The sequence below is a fragment of the Sphaerodactylus townsendi genome, linkage group LG05, assembly GCF_021028975.2.
Source record: "Sphaerodactylus townsendi isolate TG3544 linkage group LG05, MPM_Stown_v2.3, whole genome shotgun sequence".
In the NCBI taxonomy this organism is placed as follows: Eukaryota; Metazoa; Chordata; class Lepidosauria; order Squamata; family Sphaerodactylidae; genus Sphaerodactylus; species Sphaerodactylus townsendi.
The window spans coordinates 101,374,334-101,391,995 of NC_059429.1; the positions used below are offsets into that span (position 1 = coordinate 101,374,334).

The 17,662-nt window shown below is 39.3% G+C and overlaps 1 protein-coding gene across 7 annotated transcripts in view; it reads left to right on the forward strand.

The window, feature by feature from the left end:
- TOX2 (TOX high mobility group box family member 2) overlaps positions 1–17,662 on the forward strand; it is a 289,944-nt gene that overhangs the window by 92,008 nt on the left and 180,274 nt on the right. For 6 of the 7 annotated variants that reach the window (XM_048496202.1, XM_048496198.1, XM_048496203.1 and 3 more), the window contains exon 2: positions 2,811–2,876. The exons of the other annotated variant lie outside the window; for it this stretch is intronic. In XM_048496202.1, the coding sequence (XP_048352159.1) occupies positions 2,826–2,876 (51 nt within the window). In that variant the 5' untranslated portion in view covers positions 2,811–2,825. The remainder of the gene's footprint in view (positions 1–2,810; positions 2,877–17,662) is intronic. 7 annotated transcript variants of the gene reach the window in all.

Sequence of the window (17,662 nt, forward strand, 5' to 3'; positions counted from 1 at the left end):
GCTTTGGAATCAAAGAGTCTGAAGCTGAGCTTAGCTTTTGGCTTCTTCCTGTGGCATCCTTTCTCTCTTCCCTGTTATTTAAAATGGTTTTTCCTCATTCTACCTCTGTAGCCACTGTCCAGGAACCAAACGATAAAATGTATTTGAGTTCAAAATTCCCATACTGATTTGATTTTTCCTAACTAACCAGTTAGTGAAGTGGCATACATTCAGACACTGTTAACTGTGCGTGTGCGTGTTGCATCTCCTCAAGTTGCTTCCAACTTATTACGGCACTGTTACCCAGCTTTCACAGGTTGTGAACTTATTTCTAAGGAATCTCCACCAGCTGCTAAGAGTATAACAGCGCACAAATATCTTAAAGTAGCAATGGGGAAAATAACTTGGCTTGGCAATGCGAGAGGCAGGCTGGGTAGGGATCTTTTTAGACTATGTATACCAGAAATGGCTTGAAACATATCTGCAGAGAATTCACAAAATACCAAATTGCGGTTTAAATATTTTTATATAAATTTTGGTTGCAAACAATCACACAGTGAGACTTTAAGGCACATACACACAGTTCCTAAGTATATAAATACGGAGGAAAAGATAGGTTTTGGATGATAGAATAGGAGTTGGGGAAGCAGGGGACTTATACGTTACCTATATCTGCAGAGAAGTTCTGGAAGAAGGCAGGGATTCCTATGCCATCATGGAGGGTGGGGGCCAGCAGCAGCTGAAGCCAGCCTGGAGGGCTTGAGCCAGCATTGAGAACTTGAACCAGTAGCAGGAGCTGGCTAGCTAGCCAGCTAGCGCTAGAGTAAAGAACCAGCATTAAGAATGTGGAACTTGGGGTGTTCTGTATTTTTATACCCCTGTGAGCAGTTTGGGGCAGGAACTAGTAAGTTTCTATTCCTGTAAGTTTCTATTCCTGGATTTTCTGGGTTTCCATGCTGGGATTGCAGGGCTGAGTTAATTAACAGCTCTATCTATTGTCTCTACTTCCCGGGACAATGGGGTCAATTGGTCTTAGATTATATCAGTGATACCATGAATGGTTTATGCAGAGATACTTCCTACAGTCTCTGCCTTCAGTATTCAGATTTGGCAGAGGCTTGATTGTTTCAGGATGGGATCTTGTTGTTAGGGAGATCATATCTAGAGGTTGGGGAAATGCAAGGAAGAAGCAATTGTTTGTAAACATGTTTTCTCAAAAGCACAGTATCAGGGAGTTCTAAAAGCAGCTTAGCGAGGTGTGGTGTTCAGGAGATTTGCAGATTCCATTATGTCAATGGAGTACTTTGGCTGGGTAAGATAATCAAAGATGCATGTCCTTATTATGAGACGTCCAGATAATTGCCTGGAGTAACTCATAGATTAAACAGGCTGTTTTGCCTTAGGCTTGCTGTTGGCTGGGACATTCTGCTATCCACCCATACAAACATGGAAACTGGCATTTTGCAGCACATAGCATGAGAAACAATATGAAATCCAATATTTCATAAGGCAGGGTATACAGGGCAGGGTTACAGAACTATGAATTAATGATCTCCAAAATGTTCTAACATTGACAGTGTTGAAAACTGAGGGCCGTGGCTTCCTTTATTGAGACAATCCATCTCGTCTAAGGCCTTCCTCTTTTCCTACTGGTTTCAGCTTTTCCTGGCATCAGTTTAGTTTACCAGGCTTTTGTATTATGTCTGAATCCAGCTTTGGCCAATTTATTTATTTATTTTCTGGTCATACTGCAAACTCAGTGTTCTTGTTTTCTTTCCTTGTCAAGCTGGTTGCTTCCTTTTCTAATATCATGTCGTGGCTGGAGTGTCAGACTTGCATCTGGGTGACCCAAGTTCATATCCCCACTCTTCTGTGGAAACTTGCTGGGTGACCTTGGGCCAGTCATACAATCTCAGCTTAACCTATTCTGAAGTGTTGTGCAGATAAGTTAGAGAAGAACCATGTAAGTTGCTTTGGATCTCCATTGGTGAAAAAGACCTGTATAAATGAAAAAGTGAATAAATGATTGCATCTTGTCATCTGCAGGTGATACTGGTTAGGGTCTGCGGGCTTCTCGCCTGAGGCCCCATCCATCGTAGACATGGGGCCCAGAGCAAGAAAGAGGAGAAGCGTCCAAATGTCAGACTCTGGTCCAAAATAAAGAGACTGTAGCTGCAAGCTGTAGATTTTATTTGGAGTACCAAAGAGTAACAATCAGGAGACGCTTCTGAAAACCACATATCGAGCAGGAGCTTAAATCACCAGTGTCCCCCTCCTGCCCAGCTGGCCAAACAGGGCCACTATCTCCCATTCCCACAGGATCAAAGTGAAAATACAAAGGGAATAACACCTAGAAGGATGGGGGCTAAACCAGGCCCCAAGGCCGACTGGCCCAGAGGAGAGATTGCTGACATCGGGATGCTAATCAGCATCCCTCGCTTGATTCCCCCTCCCAAATGACAGGAAGATGCCATCCTGACACGATAAGCATAAATACCAACTCATTTATTTGCAGCTCATTCAAATTAACTTTGGCCTTTTTTGTGAGCATGCATGCTTGTATGAATAGGTGGAAACTCCATTAACAGTTTGGTGCTACCACTGAGGTATTTTAAAAGTTGCTTTTCTTAGTGTTGGTATCTTTCAGCTCAGTGTGGACAAATATTATTTACAAGTCTGAACTGCTGTTCTGGGTTTGTTTGTTTGTTCGTTTCTGTAACCATTAGGCCTGTGACATTTAGCAGAAAATGGAGCTTTGTGGTGAGAAATAATACGTTATTTTCCATACATTCAGCATCTTGCTAAGGTCCTGGTTTCTTTTTTCTTTCCAGTTTGACGGAGAGAACATGTATATGGGAATGAATGACAATAACCAGGAGTTCCTCTCAGCAAATCAGGTAAAACAGTACTTATGCAAATTGTGTGGTGGATTATGTAGGGTATTAAGCAACACTAATTGCTTCCACGTGTTAGTCGTAATGAAATTACATGGACGTTGCTGAGGACACAGGGTTGTGTAGAGTTGTACAAGGAAAGTACCAAACAGGATCTCAGAATACTTTCCCTTAAGATGCCTACACTATACAGTGTTTTCCTCTGTTTCAAAATCAAATTACATGTTACACAGAATTTCTGAGAGAGCTTCATAATTAGATCTGCTGATGCATTTTTAACATTAAAAAGCAGTGGGTGGGGACTTAGGTGAAGGCTCTGGCACTATGGGAAGGTAGAGTTAATCCTTTCTGTCCTGTAGCATTTTCTCAGTAGCCCCCCCCCCAGCTCAACTTGAGCCTCAAGTCACTGTAAGCCTCTGAGAAAGAGATGCTTATGCTCTTTCCCCCTTACCTTTGCTAATAGCAGTTTAAGATGGCTGATGTACTGAGAAATGGTAAGTGGTGAGGAAAGAGTTAATCCTCCCAGTGTCATCGCCCAATCCAAATCCCCTCCCTGCCAGTGCTTCTTTTTAAGATTAGAAATGTTTTTGTTGTTCACAATATTGCCTGTAGCCGATCTGGAGAGGTGACAGACAAATATAATGTGGTGAGCTCTACTTTTCTATGAAATATCAATATATATTAAAAGAAAGTTCATTGCATGACACATTATATAATTGACATTTTTATCTTTCATGTACAGTTGGCTTTGGATTACAATAGAGATGAAAGTTCAGGACCTGACAATTTTCTAGATGCTACATTTTCTTCGCACATTTTTATGATGCTGTACTGGTCGGAGGAGGGGGGGGGGTTCTTACTCTTCATGCTATTGTATCTTATGGCAGAAATCTTTATGTACTAGTCTCCTTGTCCTGGAAGAGCAGCAAGTGTTAGTTTAGGGGGCCTGATGTATGAAAGTGTGGATTGTTGGGGTAGAAGAATGTTATCAGAAACTTCCAGCTATGTGCTAGCTGTACCCTTTAATATTAAGAGGCCATTGCTATTAAGATTTATCAGTTAGGAAAAGAGTATATACAACCACAGGAGTAACCTGCCTTAGTCCAGCATGCTCTGAGTATGCCATTTGATCAGATACACTTGGTGTTTGGCTTAGTTGAATAGACAAGTGTAAGATGTTTACAGATCTGCTATCTTTATTAGTAGATTTGACCGTGACTGGGATTTGACAGAAAACTGCTAAATATAGTGTAATCATCATTATACAAGCAGCGGCTTGTCAGAAATTGCAGAAGGGCAAAACAGCTTTGAAATTTCACCTTTCTTCCTCAAGTTTTCCCCTCTAGGATTCTCTAAATTCTTAAGGGCTAGAGCAGCTGATTTTTTCTCCCACCTCCTGTCATCCTTTAACTAACTTTGAACTACTCACAACATTCTGTCCCTTCTGGAGCATATTTAGTCTCACCATTACGGTGAATAGAAATTACGGTGAATAGAAATTTTTAAAATTTTAAATCTGATTCGAATCAATTTTTTAAAAAATAAAAATACTTTTTGAGGAAAAATCTATCTAAAGATATTCTTCTGTTTAAGATATATTATAGTTCAATAATGAAATAAAGATTAATTTGTAATTATGTAATGAGGCTGTATATTCATGCAATGTTTAAAATTTTTGGTAAATAAATTCCATTATTTATTCAAATGTGATGCAATTCCAGAAGTTTCTGTCAGATTATTTTGGGCAGTTTTTCCATCTAGAAGATATTCTCATAGATGTTTGGTTTTGCAGTTCTCAAAACTGTGAAATTGTGTCTGCAGAGGTAACATGTCTTTTCTTCATAGCAAAATACAAAGTTGAGACAAAGACCTTAATCTCCTTGTTCCTTTGCAAATCTATGTATACAGGATCAATCCCTTACTTATTAAGTACTAAGTTTCAATTGGTTCAATTAATAGAAGATTGTTTGGAGTGGAAAAAATCTGCACACAGATCTAAGTGTGAGGAGGGAGGGGAAGCAGTAAAATAAAAGAGAAACCTTTTGAGCAGAATACTCTACAAGTCTTGGGATCTTCATGTGTATAGACTGAGCTTTGCCATATTATTCCTTCCCTGAAGGAGAAAATCTATATCAATAGACCCAAGTTTAAAAATATTTTAGTGCAGTTCATATACCTATGGATAAGGGAGGCATGCATGCAAAATGCAAGTGCTGCATCAAATAAATGTGAAGCCTGGTGACACAAATTAAACTAGAGATAGTTCACATCGCAGTAATTTCATAATTATGAAATATCCATGTGTCTGTCATAGTGTAACTAAATCAGTGATTTTTTGATATAACTGTAAAACTAATCTGAAAAGTTAATATTCTAAAAATGAATCCTTCATCTGGCTGTAAATATTAAGATTATACCAACAAGAATGAGTCATTATGTAGAAAAACATTATTTAAATCTAATTTTACTGATTAGAATCAAATCCACTCTTCTTATTAGACAGGTTTTTTAAAGGGTTTTTTCCCCCTTTCCCTCTTTTTGGTTCAAATTTGCTTGTCTGGGAAGTCCCCTTAATATGTAGCAACCCCCTTCTTCTGTGTGGGTGGTCTCTTTTGCTTAGTCCTTACAAGGGTTAGTTCCGTTATTGTTAGACACAGTGACATTTTAATTGTGATTGGGCAGTGCTGTACTATAGGAGGAAACATTGTGGAACAGAATCCTGCATGATGATTTATATCTGGGCACAGAATATTGTAATTTTTTTTCCTCCTTGGAAGCTGATAACTGCCTTCTGGGACAAGGTTGCAATAAGTTCTTGTGACTGCTGTGGCAGGCACCTTGTCTTGTCCATATATCTGAATTCGTAAGTGAAGTGTTTGCTTCACATGTAGATCAGAGATTGACTGTGATGTAAAATGAATGTTAAACTGAAGACAAGAAGAAAAACGGATGTTCACCTTCAGAAGTACAATGCATGAACTTGTCAGATATGGTGGAACGCGACATACATCCAGTCCAAAGGTCTCTACAGAGGGAGGAAACTATGACTGCTGTTGAAAGAAAGGTTTCGCTTTCCAAGGGGGAGGAAAAACACTAGTTAACTCTGAAATTATAGAGCTAGGGCATTTTTCTAAGTAAATAAAATCTGTATTATTTATACCTTGTCTACATAAATTATATTTTGTAATCTAAATTCAGGTTTGTGCATGTGATATATTTATTATTTTAAAAATAAATAAGGGAGCAATTAATATGTCAGTCAAGACAGTTAAAGAGCACAGATCTCTTTCAGCTTTTATTATGTGTGTGTGTGTGTGTGTGGACCTTATTGTGTCCCAAAAAATTGTTCTTCATTCGCTACTGCACTCTAGCAGTTGCTGTCATCACAATAATATCTGTTTATTTGTTTATTATTATCTGACCTACATTGGTCGTTGTGCAGATCCCTGCATGAAGGATCACAAATTATGTAAAAAATGCAGAACGAAAGGAAAGGGACATTGGAAGAAAAGGAGAACATCATAGTTTCTAGATGAAGCTACAAACTAGTTAGAAAGGAATCTCTCAGTGTTTTTTTTCATTAGTTCCTTGGTTAATTTATTTCTTTATTCACTTAAATTTCTTCTGCATACTCTTTTCCACCAAAAGTTGACAGTAGAATTGAACATAAATCCACCATTTCCTGGATCTTCTTTGTTGAAGTGTAGAATGCTCTGCTTGGGTAGTTCTGTTTTCCCTCACCAGGACCCAAGTGGAGCATTCTACAACAAAGAAGGTCCAGGAAGTGGTATAGTGTTTAAAATATTGTTCTTTAATTTTTTTAAGTCGACTTGGAATAGTGGCATCCAAAATATGGGCGGAGTTAAGTCTGCATATGATCATTGGGCTGGGGAAGGCGACCTCCCAACCTTTCCCCATATTTAAGTTGTACACACTATTCTTTTCTTCAAACTTTCCAGTGCTGTTTTTCTATGTACTTTGAACACTTTGTCAGCATAGAAACGGATCAGTAAAGCTTTGTTTATGCTGGCCATAAAAAAAGAGAGGTTGACTTCTATCATTTTGTTCTGTCAGTGCCTGCACATTCCTTGTGCCTGCATCAATAGAAGGGACCTGTGGTGGAGGAATGCTTGCATATTAAGGTCCATCTCCATTACCTGTTCTCACTTGTAAGGATGTGAATTGACCCATCACTCCTCCTGATTATTTTTCTTTAACTTTAGTTAAATACTAAACCTCAGGCTGTGGTTGTATTCCGTCCTCATAACAGCTTGGGATGAGATGCCATTTTATAAGCCAGTTATACTGTAGTGGTTAAAGTTGATTTGGTGTTGAGTATGAGGCTAAAATAGTCTTTAAAAATTGTGTTTGTTACCATGTACCTTTTCAGGAATTCTTAAAGGGTCCACACAAGAGGCCTGATCCAGAGAAATACTAAATGTCTACACTCTGGCCTTGATACAGCGAGTGAGCTCTTTGTGTTGTTGCTTATCAAGGTCATGCTGAATAACAGAACTTCATTAGCATGTGAACTGAAACTGCTTAAGTCATTGAGAACAGAAGTTTTCTAGTATACCTCTGAACGAAGCTCAAAGTGTATTATTAGTAGAGCATGAATAATGAAAACAGTTAGAGGCTCTGAGTATTCTTTGTTGGAAAAAATGTAAGCAGTAATTTTACATACTAATGCATGATGAAAGGTCAAAGAATCCCAGTCCATGGGGTAGCATGACTCATCTAGCTGTGCTGAATATAAAATGAATAAGTAAGAGAGACAAAGTAGACCATACTGAGACTGAAATAACTACCCATAAAGTAGCAGCTGTTACTCATTGTGGTAGATCATAACTGCTACTTCTGATACCTTATATACCTGAATACCCATTTACAAAATACATGTGAAACATGTTATATAGGAATAGAGCACACGGGTATAAATTGCCAATTTCTCATGTAAAATGCATACACATTGAACCCATTCTTTCCCCATTTGCCACCTGTCCCATTTTAAAGAGGGCTATGTGATCACAGATGTGTATGTTTGTTTGTTTATTTATTTACTTCATTTTTTGGACTGCCTTTCTCACTGAGATTCAAGGCAGGGGTTTTTTTTGCGCTGTAAAGTCACAGTGGACTTATGGTGATCTTTATGTGGGGTTTTCAAGATAAGAGATATTCAGAGATGGTTTGCCATTGCCTGCCTCCACTTCATTACCCTGGTATTCCTTGGTGGTCTCCCTTCCAAATACCGACCTGGCAACCCTGCTTAGTTTCAAAGATTACGTAGTGTAAATCAATGCAGTCAAATAGCATGAGACATCTGATGAACACTGCAACGGAATTATAAATACACAATGCCAGGAAGTTTCTGATATGATACGTCAAACAATGCAGAATATGATGTTACAGAAGTAGAAAACTATGCAGTGAGAGCAGGTTAATAAAATATATACTGCATACCATGCACACTAGTATAGACCTGTTCACATTATAAAATATACATTTTGTATTGGGATCCAAGTCTAAAAGTTGTCAAAGTAAACACAAGGTTGCAGTTTACTCAGGGCTGTTGCCAACAGCTATCTCTGCTGTTTCTCGTGGAACTAAATGGGTTCAGTGTAGATTCAGTAAAGCTAATGCCATTTCTGTCTCATTGCTGCATGGGACCCAAAAATCTCCAGGTCACCACAAAGTGGTTGCTACACAATTGTGACACTCTACTGTTGCTTTGTTGTATTTCAGTGAGTACTGAAAGAGAAAGCATGTTTGCTTTTCCTGTTACTTTTGTAATATTCCAGAAAGGAGCTTTTGGGGATATTTGATGTGGCGCCAGTAAACACATAAGTGTGTGTGTGAGTTCTTTTTTTTAATGTTATTGAAAAAGTGTACGATCAGTATTCAGTGCTAGTAATGAGCAAGCTACGTTTTGAGAGTTGGGGAAATTCAAAAGAAAAGTTACTAAGTTTGAACTTCTCAGTCATAATGTGAATGAGGCTCAGATTTCTCTAATAGCTGAGTTTCCAGTATTCAAAATGTCATTGCTCACCTAAAATTTTTTTCCTGCTTTCCTTCCCTTCTCTGTGTCCCCCAACTTGGTGGCAGAAATGGAGAGGCAGGACCTATATTGGGTCCTAGATGCCCCATTATTTTTCCTGTTGTCCATTGCATCCTGGTTACACTTCTGTCTCTTTAAAAGTGGGGAGAAAAATATACTACATCTGGGGGGAAAAATTAAATATAGATGTCATCATAATTTATTGTTCCCTGAAGCACCTGAAAATATATGCAGATAGGAACAATTATTCAATAATTAATTAAAGCACACTTGATCTTGTCCCAGAAACAGATTCTTCCTTCTTTTCAAAAGTAAACACAATCAGTCTGTTTTCTACCTCCCTTTCCTAACCTTTTATTAAGATGGTAATTTAGCCAACTCAGTAGCCTGTTACCCACTCTGCCTAAGATGGGCACTTCTGAGGCTTCCAGTATCAGAAATGGTTCATGCTGTGACAGTCGTACTGAGAGTTAATTTCCTAGCCTCTTTTAGCAATATATTTCTTAATGTAATTGGGAAAGCAAATTAAAGGGCTAAGAGAAAAGGGTACCCTGTTGTCCCCTATATATTTTTCCAATCATACCCTTCCCAAAATATCCTTTGAACATTCCTAATACATATAGGGGGAAAGCCCTGTTTTCTTTGTATCTACATGGCCAGATTTTGCCATGAAAACATTTGTTTTCAAAGCTCTTTTTGCATTTGAGCTCCGTTTACAAGTTAAAAAAGGGTAAAAATATTTTTTGTAATTCTTCTTCCAAAAACTAGGCATAACGTTTTTGTTGAAAGATATTGCCTTGCTTTCTCAGTGCACAGAGTGTAGGCTGCACAGATTCAGAGGCTAATATTGCTCTCTCCCCCCCCCCCTTCATTATGCTGCAGTAGCACGTGCATTATAGCTTATCAGTTCTTTCTATGTGTGTTTAGTGATAAACTGAGCATTGAAGCATTAACCTGCCAGGTCCCAATATAAGACCAAGGGAAACCTAGGTGTTGGGGATCTAGGCAAGAGTGACTTACACACAGAAAGCAAAAACAGTTGCATAACATTGCATTGATTTAGACCTCTGTTGGGCTTGCTTCATCACCTGTATGTTGTGCAAAGGACAACTAATTCAAATTTCTTCTTAATGTTCATCTGCTTGCTGTTTTTAGGGCATATTGTGGTAGACTGCTAAAGAAGTAGTGATTTTCAAAAGCTCATACTGTGGAAATCTTGTTGGTCTTTAAGATGCTACTGGCATCTTGCTGTTCTACTGCAGAACTGCATGGCTACCCATCTGAAACTACTGTAATGGTTAATGTGGCTCTAAAGTCCTACATTTAAATTAATAAATCAGTTACTAACCATTGTATTTCTATATGATTGAGCAGTGTGTTCCTGACGATGAATCAGAAAAAGCAAAGAACTCTGGGTAATGTAGTCCAGAGGGTGCCATTTCTCATGTACAGAGAGGCTGACAGGACTACAACTAATAATTCCTTCTCTCAGCAAGTAACACTTTTTAAAGGTCTGGGGTTCTTGCAGGGCTGTCATATTCCATGCCTCAGCTAACTCTCAGGAAATTAAAAAGAAAACTGGGGTAGTGGGGCAGAAAGAGCTGGGGTAGGGAGCCAGAAAGAGTTGGAATGGGGGGAGGGGAAAAATAGAGAAAATTTAGAGAAGGGATGGCAGGATGGAGAGTGAGAAGCAGAGAACAAGAGGGAGAACACAAGAAAAAAATGTGAATCCTCTCAGTTCCCCACTTGTGGGTTCCCACTTGTTACAACCCGTTGTATTTTTTCTTACAAGCTCCCCATCTTCACATGAACCCCGCTGGCTCCCCCCTTTGCAAAGCTAGGATCCAGCTTTGCAATTGAAGGAGGGCTGCCTATGGAGATGGGTGAACTCTCCCCATCTTCACAGGCACCTTCTGGCTCCCCCCTTTGCAAAACCAGGAGCCAACTTTGCAAATGGCAGGGGATGCTTACGAAGATGGGGAGAACTCTCCCTATCTTCGCAGGGACCCTGCGTCCCCTCCTTGGAAATCTGGGATGTTGGGGGGAGGCAAAATTTATTGATTGCATGGGATACCATTTCCTGTAGATATGGTCTGTCCATGACTCTTGTCCGGGATGGATTCATTTTCTAGAGCCTGCTGCATTTTTTTTTTTGCACAACAGACTTTATGGCTAGTAATTGCATGGTTGTATAGTGTGAGTCTTTGAACGGTTAGTCCTTCTTAAGATCTTGCATTATTGTGGCTTGCTAGAGCCATAATAATGCTCAGAATGTCAGACTAGAATCTGTGAGATCCAGGTTTGAATTTCTATTCCACCATGGAAATTTTCCGGAAGATCTTCAGCCTCTTAGCCTAACCAATTTTATAGGGGTGTTTTGGGTCCTCATTGGGGAGAGAAGCTAAGTATAAATATCTCAAATACAGTTAATTAATAGTCATTATCATTCTGATCATGTATTCTTGAGTATTATAATGAGAATAGTTTCTTGTTAGTTTCTAGCGGTTTCTTTTGGGCATGTTACAGGCGAACCTGTATTTATTGCGGTCAGCTGTAGTCTTAATTCAAAGTTAGTTAATCAGATAATTTTCCCTAGGCAATTATAGACCCAGATATTATAGACCCAGTATTATTCAAGGAACTTGATATATATAGCTCAATCTCTTGTCTGTTTTATTTTTACAGTCAAGAGAAAGGAGTTTCTAAGAAGATATGATTGTCTAATCTTAAGGATGCTTTGCTCTGCTTTGCTTTGCTTTGCTGGCATGGGGGGTATTCTGTACCAGCTACACTATAGGGGTGTCTCATCCTGTTCAAGAAGAGAAGCATCTTCCCACCATCTTTCTTCTGGTTCAGTAGCTAAAATTTGAGTATAGGGTTATCTGGAATCCAAAATTATATGGCTGAATGAGAATATGAATTATTTTTTTCATTGGAGCCTTCCCCTTTACCCCATTTTCTCATAGTGGCCTTAAGAGTGTATTATGGTGTATTATGTCACATTATCGCTAGTGGTACTTTTATATCAAGGCAAATTCTTATGGTGGGGGGATATCAAGGGTGTGTTGACTAAAAGGGGGTATTATGTATCTGCTTTGTCCCTGATTCTTTCCACTGAGCTAGCTATCTTGGGTCTGGCTGCCTCATATCAGTGCCCCATCTTCTAGGCTGACACACAGTAACTAAACTTGGGGCTTCCACTCAGAGGCCCTTGCATTCTATCTCCCAACTGTTGTAGAGGTTTGGCAAGGTTGGGTCTTTTTTCCATTGCAGCTCCACAGCTGCTCCTTCCTTCTCCTCTATACTCTACAGGAATGTATTGGTTATTGCTTAGTGCTTTACAGTAAACACAAATAATTTGACATGGGAAAATATTAACTGCCTAAAAATTGCAAGGTTAGTAGAAAGATAATACTATTTGCGGGTTTCAAAGAAAGTTTATTTTTAAGATATGCAAACAGAAAATGACAAAAAATGGGGGAGGGGAGAATTGCAGGCTAAGGAAAAATAACATTCAGAAGTGTTTAACATACTATATAGTTATAGCAATATAACTGCTTTGTTGAGATGATAAAGCATTTTGATTTTATTCTTCATTAATCTCTTCTGTTCAGGCTGCAAATGCCTTGGGGCAATGGAAACATTTTTTCTGTGCTTGGAAAGCTTGTAGTATTTTAGTCTGAAGATTTATTTTGGAATTAAAGAAGAACTTTAGCAGCATTCTACATTTATGTATCCCTTTAATATCTATTTTTCAGGGTGTTTTTTTTAAGTACAATGATAAGCAGATGTGCTAAAAGAAACTGAAAATGGTATGACAATCCACTGAGAAGAGAACCATTTTGATTTTGCAGGTTGTACAGAATTGAGATGATTTTTAGTGAAATATAAGAACTGTCTTGCTCAAGTGGACTGAGGTCTTTCTGGCCTCTGGAAGTCATGTTGTGATCTCAGCATCTACTGCTCTGAAGTACTGCAAACAACCAAAAGGGTTCACAGTATATAAAATCAGGGCGGAAAAACAAAACACTGTGAAAATAGTCTATGAATAGATATTACAATTAACATTTACAATTACAATTGAGAAAGTATCCAAGCATTAACCAAGACTGACACAACTTAGCTTCCAATATCTGGTGAGATCAAGCTAGCCTGGGCCATCCTGGCAGGGTCAGTTTGTTTGAACTGGTTACTTACTGGCTTCCCTGATGTGTTCTTTTCCACCTTCTATTGTGTATAGAGCATGAATAAAAAACCCTCCTCATTTGGAAAGCCTTGAATCAAACTCCAGTTTGATGAACTTTCTAAAGACAGGTTCTTGGATATAGTGAGGTTTGTTTCCTCAGGGTTGCCCAGGCGCCTGCATTATATACCAGAAAACAGAGTTTTATTTAAAACTTTCATTTGCATTGTACATATGAGAGATGGAAGGACCACGCAAGCCCTGCAAACATTCTGTGTTTGTGTCCATCATGAACAACTGAACTTTGTTATGACAGCTGAATGATGCCATAATGTATTGGTACATTTAACTACCACAATTCTGCCTGGCTTCTGTGAGCTTCTATATGAACAGAAGACTTTGAGTGGAAAAGTTATTATAGATCAGGGGTCCCCAACCATTTTCAGTCTCTTGGACAACTTAATTTTGAGACATAGTGGGCAAAATCACAAAATGGCTACTATAGAGACTTGCCAACCTTTAGGTTTTCTAGAGATCTCCTGCTATTACAACTGATCTCCACATAGCAGAGATCAGTTTATCTGGAGAAAATGACCACTTCGGAAGGTGGACTATATGGCATTATACCCCATTTAAGTCCCTCCCCTCCCCTCCCCACATCCCACCAGGCTCCACCCCCAAAATCTCCAGGTATTTTCCAACCCAGAACTCGCAACCCCACTGCCATGGGAAGTGGAGCCACAGAAAGGATGCCCAAGGACAGGGAAGAAGAGGGGTAATTTTTAAAATACACTGGGGAAGAGGAGTGATGAGCAAGAGAATAACATTAACATTGTGGAAGCAGTGGCTTCTGAAAAGACAATATTTAAATTTGTACAGCCAGTCAGAAGCCCTACTGGGCATCAGCCCTACCTGCCCCACCCCTTTTTTAAATTGGTGAATGCCAGGAAGTGTCAGTGAGCACAATGGCGCCCATGGCAACACGTTGAAGACCTCTGTTATCCAAAAGTTAAAATGAATTTTCCTCACAGAATTTCTAAATTGATTTATGCCCCCAAATTTACAGTACTTCAGTTCTAACGTTTGTAGTTTCCACTGAAAGATGGTCTTGCACTTATATCATTTATACGAAACTACGGTTAGAAGGGTAACCTTAATTTTTGTATCTCCTGATTGCATGCTCAATATGTTTGATCAGTAGTATGTTTACTACTTGAAAAACATAATTTTATAGATGCAGCTCTTGCATAACAAACTCTTTTGTGTAAGGCCAATAGAATTGTTCAGATTTTGCTACACTTTCTCCATCAAAAAACAGTGCAAAGTTCAAGTTTGTTGTGGAAAGAAGTGGGCGTGCAGTTATATGACAGATATTATTCTAATCAAGTGGGGTAGCATACTTCACACAACTTGTTTGTGGGGTTGCCATCCTCCAGGTGGTGACTGAAGATCTGGTATTACACCTTATCTTCAGGCAACAGAGATTAGTTCACTTGGAGAAAATGGTCACTTCGGAAGGTGGGCTTTATGGCATTATCCACCCATTTTAGTCTCTCTTCTTTCCAAACCTCATCTTCTTTAGGCTCACTCCCAAAACCTCCAGGTATGTCCTAACCTAGAGCTGGCAACCCATTGGGAGTTGTGATCTTTGAAAAGGTATCCACTGATAGAGGTTGCAGTCTGAAGATCAAGATTCAAGTCCGGAAGCACCTTAAAGGCCAACAGGATTTCAAGGATATAAGCTTTTGAGAGTCAAAGTTCCCTTCATCATGGGTTGCAATCTGGAGGTTGTTCCCAGTAGCCTTTATCATTCCCAGTCCCTTTGCAGATGAGGCAGCTGTGGACTTTTCTATATGTACTTGCTCAGCCTTTTGAAGCAAGTGAGACAACATGCACGCCTCCCAGGTTATAGAGGAGGAGCAGGAGGAGGAAGAGGAGGAAGCCAACAGGGCTTGGGGAGGGAGAAGTGGGGGAAATCACAATAGCTTTGTCTTCTGTTGCACTGGGGGATTTAAAGGTGTGGGGTTGCAACCAGGCAACCCTAGCAACCATGCTGCTGGCTTTGCATATGAATTAAAACAGAGAACGTTTGCTTTTCCTTCCTTAACTTCTTTTGAATATAATTTTTCTTCAACAGGAGCACTGATATCATTTAAAATATATAGTTGTTTAGATTTTGCTGCACTCTCCCAGCAAAAGAAAAAAAACCATTTCCTTTTATTGTAATAGCAGCAATCTATTGATAAAATTTGCTTTGTGTTCCCTATTCTTTTTGCCCTTGTTAGTTTCTAATCTCGCCATTATTTACTTTGACATTGCTGTTTATTTACCAAAGAGCCCTTTATTGCATTGGTCATAACATCGTTGCTAATAACACAAATGTTGTATTAAAATGAGCACTCTAGATATTATTTATTGTTTGCTGAACCTCGCTTAACCTTATGTAAGTGCATTAAAACGTCAGGAACATCTTCAGAGTCTCATTTTGAGAGGGAAGTAAATAATCATGACAGATACGACTCTATAGTACACACTGGACTATCACTCTGCCTTCCCAAGGGATTTTAACACATTGCTAACTCTTACTGTCCAGAATACAGTAGTTTATCATTTCATTTGTTTCCACCATCTTGTGCCAGGTGTTGCCCATCAACTAAATTAAGATGATACTTCAGATGTTCAGTAATGATGACCTCAGTTTTTCAAGCATAATTAAAGGAAGTTAAAAGAATTCCCCACCTTGAAAGATACACTGATCATTTGTGTGGTATTTCTTCATGGTTGTAAACTGATTGCAGAGTTCTTGCTAGTTGTAAATTGTTTTGTTTTGAAAGCTGATTGTTTTGAGTAACTAGATAATTCTCCTCTACATGGATTTGTTATGAATACTGGACACAGTTGTTAGCATATTGCATTGCTCTGTCCCATTCCAGTGTGGGTGGTCTGCAAATGGAAACAGGTTCTTTATCAGGATCTTTACATACAACAGAATACTACATATGTCTGTTTCTTGAGTTGGTGCCAGCATCCAGTATAGTGTTGCTGTGTAATTTGGTTTATGGTGCTGGATCAGAATCTGACCAGTATAGTTCCAACTGGTATTAGAATCTGATGGACATCAAATGCAGTCTGGCCAGTTCTCTCCCCATCAGCATGGCATGGCTTGGGCATCCAATATGATGCAGATGGCAATAGTTAGTTTTGCTGATCTCAGTTTTATATCCTACATGAGATAAAAATTCATGAATTCTCACAGTAAACCTTCTGCCAACTTTTCAGTTCCCCCATGTGAGGAGTGTGCCAATAATCCATAAAACACTGTGTGAAAGATATAAAAAGAGGCAGTACTATAAGAACAGCCCCTTGGAAATACATTCCATTAAATGAATTAGAATTTATACTCAAGAAAACATATTTAAAATCAAATTCAAGAAAACTAATTGTCCACTCCTACTGAACTTATTTTAAAAGGTGTCGTTCTGGAATAGATGGCTAGCTATGTTGCCAGAAACTGCCTGAATGAAGAAATAATCCCATGAACACCAAAGACATATCGCATAATAGAAATGCTGACAGACTTAGTCACAGCAGCACCCAACTGCTGCATGAAAATAATTCCTGTTGTTCAATCAAATCAGAAGGGCATTTGACCCTCACAATGAGTCAAATGCAAAATGTAATGCAATCCCCAAAAGAGGCATTGGTATTAATGAAACTTGACATGTGATCAAACAGCCATGACCATTTGACCCTAGAGATGAGTGAGGGATCTGTTGTGTCTAATATATTTGGCATGACATCATTCTTCACCCTAATCAATTCTCTCTCTCTCTCTTAAAGACAAGGATCAAAATAACATACCTATATCCCCAGTGTTCTTGCATGCTCTGCACTCATTTCAAATGAAAACAATATAGAGATTAGGACATTGGGTATAATTTTATTGGGAAAAATGTTTTACAGTGAAATCCTAAGAACATGTTCCCTGGCATAAGTCTCATGGGATAGACTTGAGGAGGATTCTAAATACATTTTTTAAGGATTGCTTTGGCAGACTGTAATCTGGTGAACTGGTTTTGTTTCCTCACTCCTCCATGTGAAGCCTCTGGGTGAGCTTGGGCTGGTCACACTTCTCTCAGAATTCTCAGTCCCACCTACCTCCTGTTGTGGGGAGAAGAAAGGAATGTCATTGTAATCCAGTGGTTCTCAACCTGGGGGTCGGGACCCCTTTGGAGGGTCGAATGACCCTTTCACAGGGATCGCCTAAGACTCTCTGCATCAGTGTTCTCCATCTGTAAAATGGATAAATGTTAGGGTTGGGGGTCACTACAACATGAGGAACTGTATTAAAGGGTCGCGGCATTAGGAGGGTGGAGAACCACTGTTGTAATCCATTTCGAGACTCCTTAAAGGTAGAGAAAAGCAGGATAAGAAGAGTATAATCTAAGGCCCTTTCTGCACCGCAATGGTGCGGGGGTATGTTGGCGTAAAAGACACCGATGTTCCCCCCGAGACCATTTGCATGGACGGTCCCGGGAGGGTGGCAGGTGG